Source organism: Rhinichthys klamathensis, unplaced genomic scaffold (assembly GCF_029890125.1).
Source record: "Rhinichthys klamathensis goyatoka isolate OS25496 unplaced genomic scaffold, OSU_Roscu_1.1 h1tg000896l_1, whole genome shotgun sequence".
In the NCBI taxonomy this organism is placed as follows: domain Eukaryota; kingdom Metazoa; phylum Chordata; class Actinopteri; order Cypriniformes; family Leuciscidae; genus Rhinichthys; species Rhinichthys klamathensis.
Window position 1 is genome coordinate 206041 of NW_026607246.1, and position 16733 is coordinate 222773.

At 36.1% G+C, this 16733-nt stretch overlaps 1 protein-coding gene across 1 annotated transcript; it reads left to right on the forward strand.

Annotated features, from left to right (window-relative positions):
* The first annotated feature begins 7158 nt into the window (after positions 1-7158).
* LOC130078497 (ER membrane protein complex subunit 2-like) lies at positions 7159-15094 on the forward strand. Its single transcript, XM_056244010.1, has 5 exons — positions 7159-7251; positions 8393-8506; positions 11782-11846; positions 13483-13568; positions 14949-15094. The coding sequence occupies exons 1-5, from the start codon at positions 7212-7214 to the stop codon at positions 15067-15069; spliced, it is 426 nt and encodes a 141-aa protein (XP_056099985.1). The 5' UTR covers positions 7159-7211; the 3' UTR covers positions 15070-15094.
* The last annotated feature ends 1639 nt before the right edge of the window (positions 15095-16733 follow it).

A 16733-nucleotide genomic window follows, 5' to 3' on the forward strand; every position in this document is an offset into this window, starting at 1 on the left:
GATATATGTTAAGACATCTGCTTTAAACATTACAATCCTCATGAAAACTTTCGTTAACTTTACAGTAAGTAAATCCACTTCACCAGCTAATCGACAGCGATGCCATAGAAATATACAGAGCGACCGCAACAACGGAAGTTCTAATATTCTAAAGATGGCTGCGCACTTGTTTCTCTGGCACATAAGGATAGAGTTTGCAGCTATTGTTCCTTTTTAGTCGTAAGATGCAGCCTATGAGATTAAAGAGTGTAATTTCAAGCAAGTTATTGATTAAAAACATGGAGTTGATTGTTAAGAATAACGATGGTAACTCAACATTTAAATTTGAATTGCTCTTTGTATGGCACTAAATTAACATGTTATATTGACAGGACAATTGCCCAACTGTTTCTTTCTTTTTTTTAAGCGTTTCAATGCAATTCATGACGCGCAATGAAAAAATGAAAAACATAGTAACACGTAGCCAAACTTTTCGTGAAAAACCATTCCCCTGTGATAGCTGCCTTATTAAGTGGAATACACTGCCAGACAAGTCTCCAGCTGCTTTTCATTGCTATATCAAATGAATCCAAATCAATTGCCTCTGAAGACGAATACCTCCATGCATGCATGATGCCTCAAAGTCAAACCTTCGCTTTGGGCCTCAGTGCCAGTGATATGAATTTAAATTATTTCCCCCCTGTTTTTTAGATATGCATCACCTTGCTCTTTGGACGTGTCTAGTAATAAATCAACATCCCAGACCCCTTATCCCGTGTCCGATGCTGACTTCAGCACTGTTGTATTTGATGCCAATGGACTTGGGTTATCTCTGGAGCCAAGGGGGTGAGCAAACAATGCAGACTCACACAGAACCTCCCATTGCACGAGCACAGCAAAGACAACATCTGCATCGCACATGTAGCCTAAGCCAGAACACAATTGCTTGTTCTGAGAGTTCATGTCAAGACTGCATTTTAATCGCTTTTAATGATTTAATGGAAAAGCTGAATGTCCAATAATGTTTTTGTGGGCCTGAAAATGCATCTGAGAGATTGTAAAAACGTGATTGAAATTAACCTCTACTACTAAATACTTAACCGTAATGAAATGCATTTTAAAATGTATTATTCTATTTCATATATTAAAAAAGTATATATTTTTTGACAATTGGCAAATTATAAAATTAAATTAAATTGCATTTCTGCCTCTGTTGAATTGTCAGCCATGATTATTTTAATTTACAGAAGCAAAAATATCCACTAATGGCGGTTATTTGTGTACATTTGTTTGTTCATGTTGTTTTATTGTCTATAAGGGTCCTTGTTGATGCAAAAAAAAAAAAACGCTTTTATCAGGCCACTAGTTCATCTTATGTATGTGAGTAAAGTTTTTGTGAATGTTATTTTCAACTCATTTAGTTCCATAATGTGATATATTTCAGGGTGAAACTGACGAACAATGTGGGGATGAATTTGATTGTATATCCATTTGTAACTGACTGGATGGTGAAATTCCAGAATGGTAGATTGTAAATAGGGTCAGTTTTGATTTCATGGAAATTTGAGATCAGTAAAGAAATTAATTATTTTATTCAGCAGTAGAGACATTTATAATGTGACAAAACATTTCTATTTCAAATAAAGGCTGTTCTTGTTAACTTCATTCTTCAACGTATTGTGGTTTCCAGCACAACTGTTTTGAACATTGATAATAATAAGAATTGTTTTCTGAGCATCAAATCCGCATATTTGAATAATTTCTGAGGGATCATGTGACACTGAAGACTGGAGTAATGGCTGCTTTGCCATCACAAAAATAAATTACATTTTAAAATATGTTCAAATAGAAAAAGGATATTTTAAATTGTAGTGATATTTTTGTAATCATATTTTTGATCAACTAAAGGCAGCCTTGGTGAATTGAATTGAACGGAACTTCTTTTAAAATCATTAAACAATCATACAGACCTCAAAGTTTTGAATAGTGTATATATTTAAGTAGTCATTTATATATAACATTTTCAATGTAAAAACCGATAGCTAGTGAGGCATATAGAACAATTTTAGCATCACTTTGTTCTATGATGTCTGAAAAATCTGTGATAAAAGGACATGGGTTAAAGCTAACACTGAGAAAAAGACAAGATGAATTTGATTATAAACGTAGATGGCCGTGCCTTAAATAACACATAGATGAGGCAAATATGAAGCAGCTAAAAATGAAAATGCTATGGTGCTAACTTTGCATTTTTTGTAATGCACCAAAACCTCAAATGATTGCCGACCCCCTGAGGACGTAGACGTCTTCAATTGCAACAATAGCAGAGAAGGGCCAGACCGCCGCTACTTTGGATACTGCAACTTTGGATAGACCTATTTCTGTGGAGAATCAAGCAGTGGTCTTGTGAAATCATTGTGCTTCGGCTGCTCTTCACCGCCAGAGTAAAGTTGAGGAAATTACAGACGTGCTATAAAAACAAGCTGTATTTCCAGTGGTTTCTCGTAATTGTGCTTACTGTTTACAGAGCTGGTGACAACAGTCCTTCCTTTGTATCGGCGTTGCTATACAGTAGGTGTCCTGTATCGTGTCTGATGTGGCTGTGCTTTGCTAACCCCAAAAGACACTTGGGAAGACTCTAAAACATCTTTATACGGACCGAGTCCAAAGAGTGACAGTGGCATGGGTGAGTTGTGGGTCATGCTCTATTGCCCTCACATATTGAGGGCAACTGAGGCGTGACCCATTCGGTCTCAGGAAGTGTTTTGCTAAACGAAATGAGTTCCAATTGAGGACGGGGAATAATGTGCAGTGTCGTGAGCTTAAGAAGTATTTCACAACAGGAAAAAGGTTTCCAGGCTGTCAGCTTAAATGAGGTGCTCTTTGGTTGTGGTTTTACAGCTTTAGAGCACATGTTGGAGTGTAGAGAGACAATGCAATAGCTTTTCAACAGGCCTTTGTTTTCTACAATCACATCTCCAGTAAATGTGTCTGTACATTTTTGGGGAGATATCACGGACCAAGACTACAAGCACATTCATATTAGCATCCATGCCTAATTTCGTAGTCACGAGAAATAGTTTGGAGACTTTTTTTCCCCAAGTATTAATTGTTTGGACATAGTTTTTGGCCATGCTGCCATACATGGAAATGACGAGCATGCTAAAACAAGAGAGAACCAATCAGATATTATTAATTGATTATGGTGTATGTTTTTTCCTATATGAGCTTTTTGTTATTCCATGCATTTTTTTGCGTAGTAAAATAAACCCTGTTGCTGTAGTTTACCAAAAACAAGTACCTTGACCAAGTTCAGTGTTTTGTTCGTCCCTCAAATTTAAAACATTTTCCTCATATTTTGATGGTTTAATCAAATGTGTAGGGTCATTAAAAAATAAACTCTATACATAGATGAAGTTAATAATATTTTACTTTATTATTATTATTTTTGGTTTGCTTTTTTATTATTCATTCTGACAACCTACAACTTTCAGGAAAAATTGTATTATTTAAAATTCAAAGGATTAATTATTATAATGATCATTATGAGCCTAAACTGAATATATATATATATATATATATATATATATATATATATTGTGGTTCAGTCCCATTTATCCTCTTCCCAGCATGCACTAGGGCAGTTTGCCAGTTTTATTTACAATGTTGTTAAATGGGTGTCCGATCAGAAATGTGTTATGTAAGTGTTGAGGACTGTGTGTGCCGTTTTATGTCTTTGCAAATTTAATGTGATATTACGGTATTTAAGAATTGCTGTTTGCTTACCATGTAAATTTCCCAACGAAAGCATGAGAAAAAAAACAGAAATAAAGACATTCATCTTGTGTAGAAATATTGATATAACTTAAAGCAATTTGGACAGTTCGGTCAAGACATTAAATGCCTTCATATACTGTTGCCTTCAACAAACACCTCATTTTTATTACAGCATACATTATACTTAATGTTTAACATCTAAATGAGCTTTATTTAAGTTAAATTTATCACTGAATCAACGAGAATGCATTGGGTTACATCAATGAAAGTCATTTTAGAAGAAATAACTCTTCAACTGCCCATTTTCATTTTCACAGTGAAGTGTCATTTGAGACCCAGTTTGAATTGAATTTAATGAGAAAGAATGACATCCTAAACCCTATCCAGCCACATGTAATGCTGTTCATGTGTTGACAGACATTCTACCGTGAGCAATTACACTTTTACACAGGTTTTAAAACACAGGTTTTATGTCACGGGATCAATTGAGAGCTTAATATTATTCTTGGCACTGGAACAAGAGATGTGTGTAAGATGTTAGTAAACTGTATTTGTGTGCTGGTGCGGCTCTGGGGAAATAATTGGGATTTGCCACAATGTCCAGGTCTAGAGGTCAAAGGTGCCATGGAAGAAGCTTCATTACAACAATCCAGGCACACAGTTGAAGTCATGTATGATTTGTCTAAGATTGAAAGCGATCCTGTCAGACTGGGGTCGAGATTTGCTTTCAAAGCAAATACTGTTGCCTTCATTTTCTGTAATTGGAAGATATTGCTTGAAAAAAAGGACTGGAAAAGCGCGGCGGTCGTTTAAAGCCGCAGAACACCTCACCCATTGCTCCAATTTGCGTTTTTAGAACTGCTCGTGTCAGAGATCTGTAGCCTTGACTACTTCTGTCAGAAATCAAAATAAAATGTCTGAACAGAGTATTTCAGAGAATGCCCTCTTTCTATGGAAGCAGGCATAGGGGAAACACAGGTCTACCTCATGTCACATGTGGTGCTCCAAAGGCACGGAAAACTACGCACACAGTAGTTAAGCAGCACAATTTCGGTTTTCAAATGGCTGCTATTGATCTCTCCTTATGGTGACACTTCTGGCGAGAAGCGGAGCGCCAAAGTAAACACAGAGCATGTGCTACCTTTTTCCTCACTTCCTGTGGACAGTTGTAAGTGAATCTGATGCCTGTCAGGAGCTTGTAGAAACTGTGAACATGAGGCATCTTCTAAATGTATGTTATTGATCTTATTGTGAATGTTTCATCCATTTCTTTTTTCTTTTTTTTTTTTACCTTAAAAAACCCCACCATTCTTTAGAATAAATTGGAATTTTTATGAGAAAGAGAGGACTGTTTAGGATGAACCGATTCATAAAGCAGATTTTCCAACAATACAACAGCTTGTTCGCACTACACCTCATTGGAAAAAGCAGCTAGTTACTGGAAAAGCTTATTATGAAAAAAGATGAAGTATTTTCACACCATTGGAAAAATGTTACACTACTGTTCAAAAGTTTGACCCTAACCCTAGGATTTTAAGATTTTTTAAAAAGAAATCCCTACTCACCAAGTCTACTTTTATTTGATCAAACAAAATACAGTAAAAACAGGAATATTCTGAAATATGAATACAATTTAAAACAGTGTAATTTATTCCTGTGATGGCAAAGCTGAATTTTCTGCGGCCATTACTCCAGTCTTTAGTGTCAGAAATCATTCCAATATGCTGATTTGCTGCTCAAGAAACATTCATTATTATCAATGTAAAAACAGCTGTACTGCTTAATATTTTTGTGAAAACTGAGATACACTATTTTCAGGATTCTTTGATGAATACAGATTAAAAAGAAATAGAAATCTATGTTTTAATGTGTCCTTGATTCTCTCTTTCTTAAAAATATTACTGACCCCAAAAGCTTGTAGAAATTAATGCGTAAATATCAACATTAGAAAATAAAGTAAAACCTCAACTTTTCAGATACTGGTGTTCCCATCATGCACTGGGGCTTGAATAATTAATAAGGTTGATTTTTCATTATTTTCCAACTGTATTTACACTGTTTCATCATTGCTTTGTTGTTAGGTTTAGTAACTTGCCATTTTGTGACATGGAGTTCTTCTTCTACTCAAAATGACACATTCTTACTCAAAAACGATCCATCGAATGTTACCATCATTGTGTATGTATAGAATTGAGGCCTCTGTGTTTAGGTATGTCTACTGGCATTTAGGCATTACTTCAAATGTGTAGAAATGATGTCAATATGTATTGTAGTATTTTCTTGGATTTAGTATTTCTGTTTCAAAGTAAAGCTTACATTTTAAAAGCGTGGCTTAATACAGCTTTATATTGTTTGAGTAAAAAATATTGCAAAGTAAAATTCATTCAAGTAAGTAGAAATTACTCAACAAACTTTTCTGGCCAAGTTAAAGGTACTTTTTTTTTTTTTTTTTTTTTTTTTTTACTTAACTTAGTTAAGTAAAGTTTACTCAATTCCGTATGTGAAATTTACTTAAAAAATTTGCATGCCAAAACTTAAGAAAGAAAAATAAAGTAAATTTTACTTATTGTTATTTTTTTTCAGTCAACACTGCCTATCAGATAGCGCTGGCTTGTTTTAATGTGGTTGTTATAGCTTTCCAGTATACTAAGTGACTGCCATGCATCTAGATGACCTGGAAATTATAAATCCACAAGTCACCGGTCACAATGAACCGCACAAGGGTTTTGTTTTTGTTTTTTGCAGAGAGGATGACATTATAGTTGCCCTTTAAATGCTAACAGTGTCCTTTAGTAAACAAAAACATTGGTAAAGCTTCGACAATGGACAAGCAGCCACAATAGGAACGACATCAAGTTTAGGTTGTGCTGCTATAAACAAGCATGTGCTGAGTTCACTTGGTGAGTGCACTGTGTGGTAGACACAGCAGAGCAAACTCACACGCTGAGCCAGATCCACAGCTCCTAAGAGACCAATTGAGTACATAGAGAGAGAAAATAGACACAGCATATAAAACCACAATAACCTTTGGAAATGCTACGATACGAAGACTCTATAAACTTTTGTTACCAAATCCAATTTAGTTTAGCAGATAAAACAAAGAAAACAATAGAGACAATTATTTATATTATATATAATTTATTATTCATATAAACATTTTAAATAATGAATAAATTATTTATAATTATTTAATTGCCACCGATCTTTGATTGGCATATATATATATATATATATAGGCTATATATATACATATATATCCTTCAAACTTTATTTTTCCCATTATCTTTCTTTTAATAGTAATTCATAAAAAGATCAGGTCTGTGTTTGGAATGTTTGAAGTAAAAAAAAAAAATCTGGATTTGGCCTTTGCCCTTTAATGACCCTTCTCATAGCGTTAACTCTCGACGTCACTGTCGTCCCACCAATCAGCTCACAGGAGGCGGAGCTAAGAAAACATGTCGTCTGTATCGGAGCTGTACGATGTCACTTGGGAAGGTAAATGACTTTGTTTTCGTTAACAGCGGTTATTAGTTGATTCAGTATTTATCTGTAGTCATTCAACCGTTACGCAAGTTGAGCATTTTGTAAAGATTTGCGAACTAAATGCCTTATTTTTGGTGCGTTTCATTAAAGACTACAACAGGCGATCTAAGTAACAGTTAGCCAGTTAGCTTCTGTACAGTTTAGTAACAAAATCTCTATTCTAGAAAGACATGTATATTTGTTCATATAATGGATTACGGTGTTTAGGTTGCAATCTGTATTTAACTATCATATTGGGCTTTATAGAAATTGTCATGTTGAAATTTAAGCGGAATATTCTGTATTTTTTTTTTTATGTCTGTCTGGTCAGTTAAATGGTGATTTGTCATATTGATGTTGTCATCTACAGTCAGATAATAAAGAATGATTCAGTTCTCTTGAGATTATCATCATCTCTTGTTGTTTTTATAATGTCAATATTTTGTTGCCATAGATCTGACATCCTAATATAGTGCAATAATGCAGATTTAGATGAACTAACTTAGTGTTGTTAAAAGTACCGACAAACACTACCTGACAACTGATATATGTGTTTGGCTCTTTAAACATGAGATATAACATGTCCCACAACTTGGTTTCTTAAATAATGCTGCTTAAATAATTCTTAAACAATGACTTTTTTTTTTCTATACAGCTTTTCACTCATATGTTTTTTCTGATTATTTGATTTCTAATGGGGAAATTGCTAAATATATTCTCTTTAATGTTCTCTTTAATGTAAAGTATTTTCTTTAATGTTCTCAGACATTTATTCCCCACTGTATGTACTTTGTAATTTTAAGGTAGATGTGTAATTAATTAGATTTGTTTTGGCCTTTTAGTTGTTTTGACACCATTATCAGAATCTGACATCATTATAATTGTGTTTTATTCTTATATAGACAGTTCTAAAAAGTTTTGTGTTGATTAATTTAAACCAAGTATAGTAGTCAGGAAACATGTCAGTATTTTGGAGCACTATAGATGTTTGTTTTTTTGAAGATGAATAAAGAAACTACAAGTTATATTCACAATAAATAATTGATGGATGATGAAAATAAATAAGTGATAAAGTTTCAGCCAAGGGCTAATGTGTTTCTTTATTGCATTTCAGAGATGCGTGACAAACTCCGTAAGTGGAGAGAAGAGAATTACAGGAACAGTGAGCAGATTGTGGATGTGGGTGAAGAGCTGATTAATGAGCATGCGTCTAAACTTGGAGATGACAGTAAGTACAATTACAGTAAACAAAAGCAAACTTATAAGAAGTAATAAATAATGAAGTACCTTCGGTGTCTATAGCATTATATATTTCTTAAAGTTAATGGCTTTTATAATTGGACCGGTTTAGGGTGATGTCTGGCTGACTACGATCAGACGAGTTTCTTAAGCACATATGGACACTAAGGCCCCATCCACACTACTGCGTTTTAGTTTAGAAACGGAGAATTAAAACGAATACGATCTCCGTCCACACCAGCGTTTTAGCTGCGTATTAGAATTGATATCCGTCCACATTAAAACGACTGAAAACGTCTCTGGTATGGTATGTCTGTATAAATGTTTGTTTGTATATTGATGGTTTATCATGTTTGTACCCAATGTTGCCTTCAATAAAAAAATAAATAAAAAAATAAAAAAACGACTGAAAGCGCAGATCACGTGACCATTAACCTACACCTACGGCGCGTGCCGGTGTAAACAGGAAACAGATCGACTATTCCTCAGATTTGACGAAGAAGAAAGTAGCTAAGTTACCTCTGCAAAGAGCGACGCTCCATGTACGTTTGATACCGCCACTGCACACGGGAATTGTCACAGATCGCTCGAATAATAGCTTGCCTCCGGCGTATGTACACAGTTAGGCCTATAGCATTGAAAAAAAGGCAGAATTTACTTTCACAACAGCTGCTAGCAAAGACATCAAAGTCAGTAACGCTTGCCATGACTGATGACACTCAACCATAGAGCCGAGCGTGAGCCTCCGCGTCATCGTTTCTAAAGTCCTCCGTTTTGACCCGTCTTCACTAAAACGCCCTCCGGAGATTCAAAACGCAAAACGGGGTCGGCAGCGTTTCTAAACTTCTTCGTTTTTGCCGTTTTAGTCTGGATGGGAGGTGCAAACGTAGCAAAAGGTCTCCGTTTCGAATCTAAAACGTGTGGATGGGTCCTAAGTGTAGCCCTTCAACAGGATAACTGACAGATATTTAACAAATAAATAGGCTGAAACTATAACTTTTTATTGCATGGAACCATCATGTCCTAACAAAATATTGAGGTTATATTCCCATTAGACAGTTAATAGGAACATTTCCTACAGCAGGCGATCTAAAGTTTGACAGTAATTGTCTTGAAATTTATTAAAGGCACTGATTTTGTTACAAAAGCTATGCTTTAATGGCAGTTGTAGAAGTGATTTAAAGAGGATGAGTTTAGAGTGCAACTTCTTGGAAAGGGTTTGCTATTTAAAATGTTAGATAAAACAAGTCTTAAAATTCACTCTTTAAACTACTTCCACTAAAACTTTTTTTTGTTTTGTTATAAAATAATATAGATAAACCTCACTAAGTGACTAGAGATGGTTTTGCGGTCTTTAGCACAGTCAGAGTTACAAAAGTTCAGTGGTGGAAATATAGTTGCATAGTCATTTGAAAATAAGCAGTTAATGGAAAATTTTCAAATTAAATATCAGATTTTTTTTTAAGTGCTTTTGCTTAAGTATTTGGATCCACTAATTTGCAAGAACAAATATATATTCAGCAATTGTTTTGGCATAGGTTTTGTTAACATTTATAAAAACATACCGTGTATGAAGTTGCTGAAGTCTTTGAGTCGGTTATCTGACCTCTTGAATATGACTATTGCAGAAAACGGAAAAGAGCACCAATTCTTTTTTCTTTCTCTGTCTTGATTTGTCCTTGATTTGAAAGATCTGATAACAAAAAGACTTTTCAGCTTTTCTCTTGACATTAAAATGAGGTTAAAGTGGAAACAGCAGAAACATTTCAGATGGCTTAATATTTATTTGCTTTGGTCAGTTATGGGTTTCTAAGCCAGACAAGCCAGACAAGTCCTGCAATCGTGTTGTCAAACATAGCCACTAAAGCCAAGACTCTCTTCAGCTAAAATCATTATCTCAGAGGTGATCCGATCCTTCATACTTGCTCTGAAACTCACTCCTATAGTTGACAATTTTCGGTTTACCAATTGGATAAATTGGGCTCTTTTCTACTCAAATCAAATTTAGGCTTTTTTGTCTTTGTCCATATTAATATTTTAAAACCACATGTAATCTCAAATAACTATTATTAAACTTCTTTTGGCTGTTCATCAGATTACAACACTGCTTTTTGAGGAGTCTTAGCAAACAACAATGAAAGAGTCAAAGTTACCAAACAGCCCTTAAAAAGGCTTTTACGGCAATACATATGCTCATACAAGCAATCAAAGAAATTAAAAATAACGATGGTTTTCGTTGTTGAACCTTTTCAGATTTCTAGATGGGCCTGTTATCTAAATTAAGGAAAGAATAAAGCAAAGATGAGTAAAAGTCTGTTTTATTGATGCATGATGTCGACTTCTTACTGAAACTTTCATTTTTGGTTGTTGTGATTATTATTCAATACTGTCTTTAAAGAGCAGGGTAAATACTTTACACAGCTTGTTTTGATTGAAACCAGCTCTTAAATTGGCTGTGAAACAAGATGGTAATTATCAAAGCAAGACTTGGAATCATAAAAACAGCTAAAAAAAAAAAAACTTGAGGCGTTTGTTTGCTTTGGCATATCAGTTTTTTTCTTGTTCGGTGGGATTTTATTGCTCTTTCTCAATTAGCACATTTGAAATCATTCAGCTGAAAGACTTCGGGCATGCTTGTCAAAACACACTTGTCTGTCATGGAGCATTAATTTAATTAATTGGATCCATTAGCCAAGCCCACTAATCAGTTTTCTTTATGGTAAATAGAGCAGCTAAAGCCACTCGCTTTGTTACAATTGCCAGTTGAACGTTAAACATTGCCATCTTGGAAATGACTTAAGCATTTAATTGCAGGAATTTAAAATTCCTGTAATCTGTCAAAGTAACGACACACTTTTTGGGCCGAGACGACGATAGCTCCGCGATTTCAGCACGTAACGCATGTCATGACGAATAGAGGGTGAAATTCGCTCACCCTTTGCGGTGTTTGACTGAACTGATACATAAAACTGATGAATACGCTTAGGTTTTCTTGTCAAAATTCAGCGACTTCGTTTTGTTTGGCGTGAATTTCCTGACCGTTTCCATGAGACCTGCCAGCTCGCCCACACCCGGAGATTACGAAGACAAACTGCGTCGTTGACGGACGCTAAAAATTGTCTTTTCTAATGATACAGAGAAGAAAGTCACAGTTTGCTCGAAAGGAGTTCACGCGGGTTAGATGTTCATTTGTCATCTTCGCTACCATGTTGAAAAATAGACTCACTAATATGGTGTCATTTTCTGTTTGTCTCCTGTGCTCAGTTTGGATAATTTACGAGCAGGTGATGATCGCAGCGTTGGACTGCAGTCGTGACGATCTGGCCTGGGTGAGTTTTCTTTAAGTAACTTTCTCGCATTCTCTCATATATTCAACTGGGCACCCTACTCGTCAAGTTTTTGTTTTTGCTCATTGAAAATGTAACGTTTTCCCACGTTGCTTTTTCTAAAAACAATTTCTTGAGATTCAAATCAGGCATGATTTTCAGCGATCAGGAATCAGGGATCCTGGTTGACTTGAGACACTTACAGTAGTCAGTTTCTGAGGTTCTTACCAGAAGCTAGGAAAACAGCGGGAAAAAAAAACGTCTGAGAGCATGATGGGTCAGGCGGGCTAAGCCACAGAGCAAACTTTCCATCCTAACCAGGAAAACATTGGATTTGACAGTAACCATTCCTTACCAAGTCATGAGTGTGTGAAAAACAACAAAAAAACAAGGTCCTGTTCATCTCAGTGGGAAAGAACTGGTAAAAGTAGCATCCTGCTTCTGCTTTTTATAGTAGCCAGTGTGGAATTGTGGGATCCTGCTGTGCAGTGTTCTGAATTCTCACTCATGCCACTTGCAATTTTTCCCGTCTTCCCTCACAGCTGTATGGCCAACCTGTTTATCATGGCACCCACGGACAGGAAAGTTATGGTTTCATTTTATGGTTAGCAGAAACCTTCGCTGTAATATTCTCTTGTCAAACTAGTCACATCACACTTTTTAGAGTAGATCTATAACGTTTTGAATGCTGTGGATGAAAAGAAAAATGTATGAAGCCCACATTTCATCACCCCTGAGAGTTGTAGTATAATTTTCAAGTGCTCTGTAATCCAGCAGTCTTTGCATAGTCACTCAAGCTGTGGTGCAATAAATATAGGAATTTATTTTTTGGGCAAATGATCATGACTGATGTTTAAGGTAATGTCAGTATTTTGTTGATGTTGGTAACCCTGTAAAGCCTGATATATGAAATAATAGTAAAAAAAAAAAAAATCGAATTGTCTATATCATTTTGGTAACACTTTACAATAAGGTTTATTTGTTAACATGAACTAAGAATGAACAATACTTCTTCAGCATTTATTAATCTTAGTTAATATTAATTTCAATATTTACTAATACATAATTCAAATTAAAGGTCGTATTTGTTAATGCACTGTGAACTAACATGAACAAACAATGAACAGCTGTATTTTTGTTCACTTAACTTAACTTTATTAATAAATGCTGTAACAAATGTATTAGAATGATTCTGAATGATCATGTGACATTGAAGACTGGAGTAATGATGCTAAAAAATCAGCTTTGCCATCACAGGAATAAATTACATTTTTATATATTGAAATAGAAAACAGAAGTATAACTAATGTATAAATATTTCACAACATTACCGTTTTTGCTGGGGGTTTTTTATCAAATAAATTCAGCCTTGTTGAGAATAGACTTCTTTCAAAAACTTGTGGTAGTCATTTTGAAATGTATAGATCTATTATTAATATTTATCGTATGCAGACAATACTAAGCTGTTTTTGGTTAATACTCACATTGGCTCAACCTATACCATGACTTTAGAACAGGACTTTTGTATGACAAACCACTGGCAGACATGAAGAAGGTTTGGAAAACCTGTTTGTGGAGTCTGTTTTGAAAAGTTAAATGTTTGCATGGTCAACCCCACCGTTGTTGTTCTTTTGCGTAGAGTTGCCTACAGGAGCTGAAAAGGCAGTTTCCAGACAGTCACAGAGTGAAGCGATTAGCAGGGATGCGGCTGGAGGCTCTGGAGAGGTAAGATACACCACAGCACCATCTTAACACCAAGGCCTTGGATTAGCTGCAAGGAAGGGGGTTCTGGGACGTAAGTGGCAGGATGCGTGGGAAGGGAGGCTGTTTATTTTGCAAGCCACTGTTCCTTCTGCTAAGTGGAAAAGCGAGAGAGAATGGTTCAGCCCTCAGTAGTCATGTGGCTCTTGTGCCTGTGCTAGGAATTCCAAAGACGGAAGTGGTCTCTCCCGCTATTATTCTGGGGGTCCCTCTGTACCCCCGCCCCCTTCTCTTTTTGTCTCTCCGGTTGGGAAAACAAGGCCGGCCAGACCTGTAAACATAGAACCTATGGTCTGCTTTTTCTCTCCCAGAGAATTTCACTCTTTCTCAGTGTTTGAGCAAACAATTAAGAAGGTCGTAAATTGATGTTAATGTATAGAATTTCAGCAGGATTTCAGATCTGTTTCATTCTGGTCACTATGTCTTCGACGTGTTTATCAGTTATGCCAGGGGTTGTTCCGTAATTGAGAGTGATTGCGCCTGCACGGTCAGATTAAATAAACTGCAAATTTGAGTCTAATTGCCATCAGACGCTCGGCTTAAATGAAACTCTCCCCTCCGCTCCCACATGGCTGAATCCTACATAAATAGAGCGAGTCAAAGCGGCTGCTGCCATTTGAGATGTGCCAGAGAGTGAGTGAACTCTAATGTGGATGTGAGAACAGGAGTGGCGTTGGAGCTCAATGATAATAGGAACCAGAGCTGCTTCTGTTGTTGGTTGCGAGCTGAAACAGATCATGATCATGAGGTCGGCTGCTTTGGCTGTGCTAGCGCTAACTGTGCAGGATGTCCCTCGTAAAATAAAAAAAGCAAGCTTTCATTCGACATGACAAGTGAAGTGCTTGTGGCATTGTCCTCCCATTCTTCAGAAAACACTGTATGAGATCAGCATCGTAATTCGTAACGTTTATTCAAACACTGTGCTGTCCAACTCTCAGTTCAGGTTGAAGGGCTCGTCGAGTGTTTTTTTTTATTTTTTTGCATCTGTAACTCGTATATGTCTTGCTTTGGAATGCCTTTTAAGCGAAATGCGCTTCGAAACGATGCCTGATTTGTGGTGGAAGTTCAGGCTGATTTGTTTAGAGGTAAATCAAAGTGCAGGCAATCATGTTTGTGGATTACGCTCTTTGTGGAGTTTGTAAACCTCGCACAACACTGGCTATTTGAGCAGCTACGGTAATGGCTGTTTATTTCTACCGCTTGGATACGTAGCCTCTGTCACTATAGAAACAAGCTGTTCTCTATACAAAAAGTTTGTAACTTTATTTGATAGCTCTACCACTTAATTTCACATGACCGGTGTTCCTGTTGATTATCCTTAAATATGATCTCTCTCTGTTGAAGGTATGAGGATGCCAATAAGCTGTACGACTCAATACTACAAGATGACCCGACAAATACGGTAAGGAAAAAAATGCGGTTGAAACTTGTTTTGCTGTCTGAAAAGTTCATTTTCATACGTTAAACTCTTTCTCCCCTCAGTGACCTCAGCCACTAAAAGCACACACACGCAAACGCAGTACACACAAGTGTGTGAGGTAACAAAGACCATTGATTTATGGATTTTGGTTGCATTAAACACGGCCGGGGCAACCTCAGCAAAAATAAATGGCTTGTCTTTTGAAGATGGGGATTTATCGCTTTTCCTGAGACTCCATAGAGAGGTCTCTGGGGTGCTAATTTTTTCCCCTTCGTTTTTTATTTACCTTTAACCTTTAGATAACCTTATTCTTAGTCTTCATTAAATCACCCTCATGTCACTCCAAATGCATAAGGTTTTATTTCTTCAAAAAAATTTGGGTAGGTGTGCACCGAATTTTTGGCTACCGAAATTATTCTGCCGAAACAGCTATTTTTGGTTTTGGAAGGCCGAAATCAGTGACCTAAACGGACATTTCATTAGCGCTTCTCCAATAGCACATTTTGACTGTTCAGCGTCCGTTTCCTGCACACAACATGGATAAGCTACATGTTAAACATGTCAGCTGTGTGGACACTATCTCTGGATTGACAATATTACACCAATATGGTTTCTAAAATCTTTTAGTTTGTGCTGCTTGCTGTTGATGCATGAACAAAACTTCAGTAAACATTTGTAGCATTGCTGCCATCCAATAATCACAAAAAGCTTTGCTACTTTTAATATAAAGCAAAGTCTCAACTTTAAAATTCTGTCAATTTAATTACGAAATTCAAACAATAAATGTATTTTTGCCGCTCTTTAATATGGCGTGACCGATCACTGTAGCTGCTTCAGTTTAAGCTGCACCACGGATCAGTCACACTTAAACCGATCAACGGTTTTCGGCCAAGTGCATCCTGAAGGTTTGGTTTCGGCCCAGAATTTAAATTTTGGTGCATCCCTAGTTTTTTGAGTCAGATGTACTTTTTAAAGTCTTAATGATTCGTCCACAAATTGACTGATTCGGTTCTCGAGTTTAACTCAGTGACCAGTCCACTAGAGGTGAGGATCAGTGAATAACAAATGAAATTCTCCCTTTTTTATCAATTTAATCCTTGCTGAATAAAATAAATAATTTCTTGCAAAAAAAAAAACTTGGATATATACATAATACTTTGTGTTCCATGGAAGAAAGTCATTTACGTGAGGTTAAGAACTTTCATTTTTGGATGAATTATCCATTTAAAGTATGTGGTTAAGTCTTAACTTATTTATTATTTAAAGATCACTTAGGTATTAGAAACCCAAATGCACAGTTGCTATTGATTTGTCTTCTCTTGGCGTAACGCATGAAGCCTGTTTTTTATTCACTGATTATTTATTGAGTGAAGTGGCTTACAGTATCCAAGTATGCTCCATGTTTTTCCAATATCTTTCCACCATCACCTCAAAACATATTGTACCTGCCCTTCATTCTTAAGAAAATGCAAGAAAATAAATGTTTTAAAGTGTTTCATAACCTTATTTGTTTTGGCCCTTCCCTGTAGGCGCAATACACATTTTTTGCACTGTCTCTACACATGGACTTGCTTAATGTTTTAAACATTTTCTCTGGGCTGGCAAAGTGTGCATGATGAAGCAGATACTTTTGTTCTTTGGACATCATGTGTGGATTCCACACCTCACCGTCCGTCTGTTTTGAACACATGGAGGCTTTTCTGGCAAAG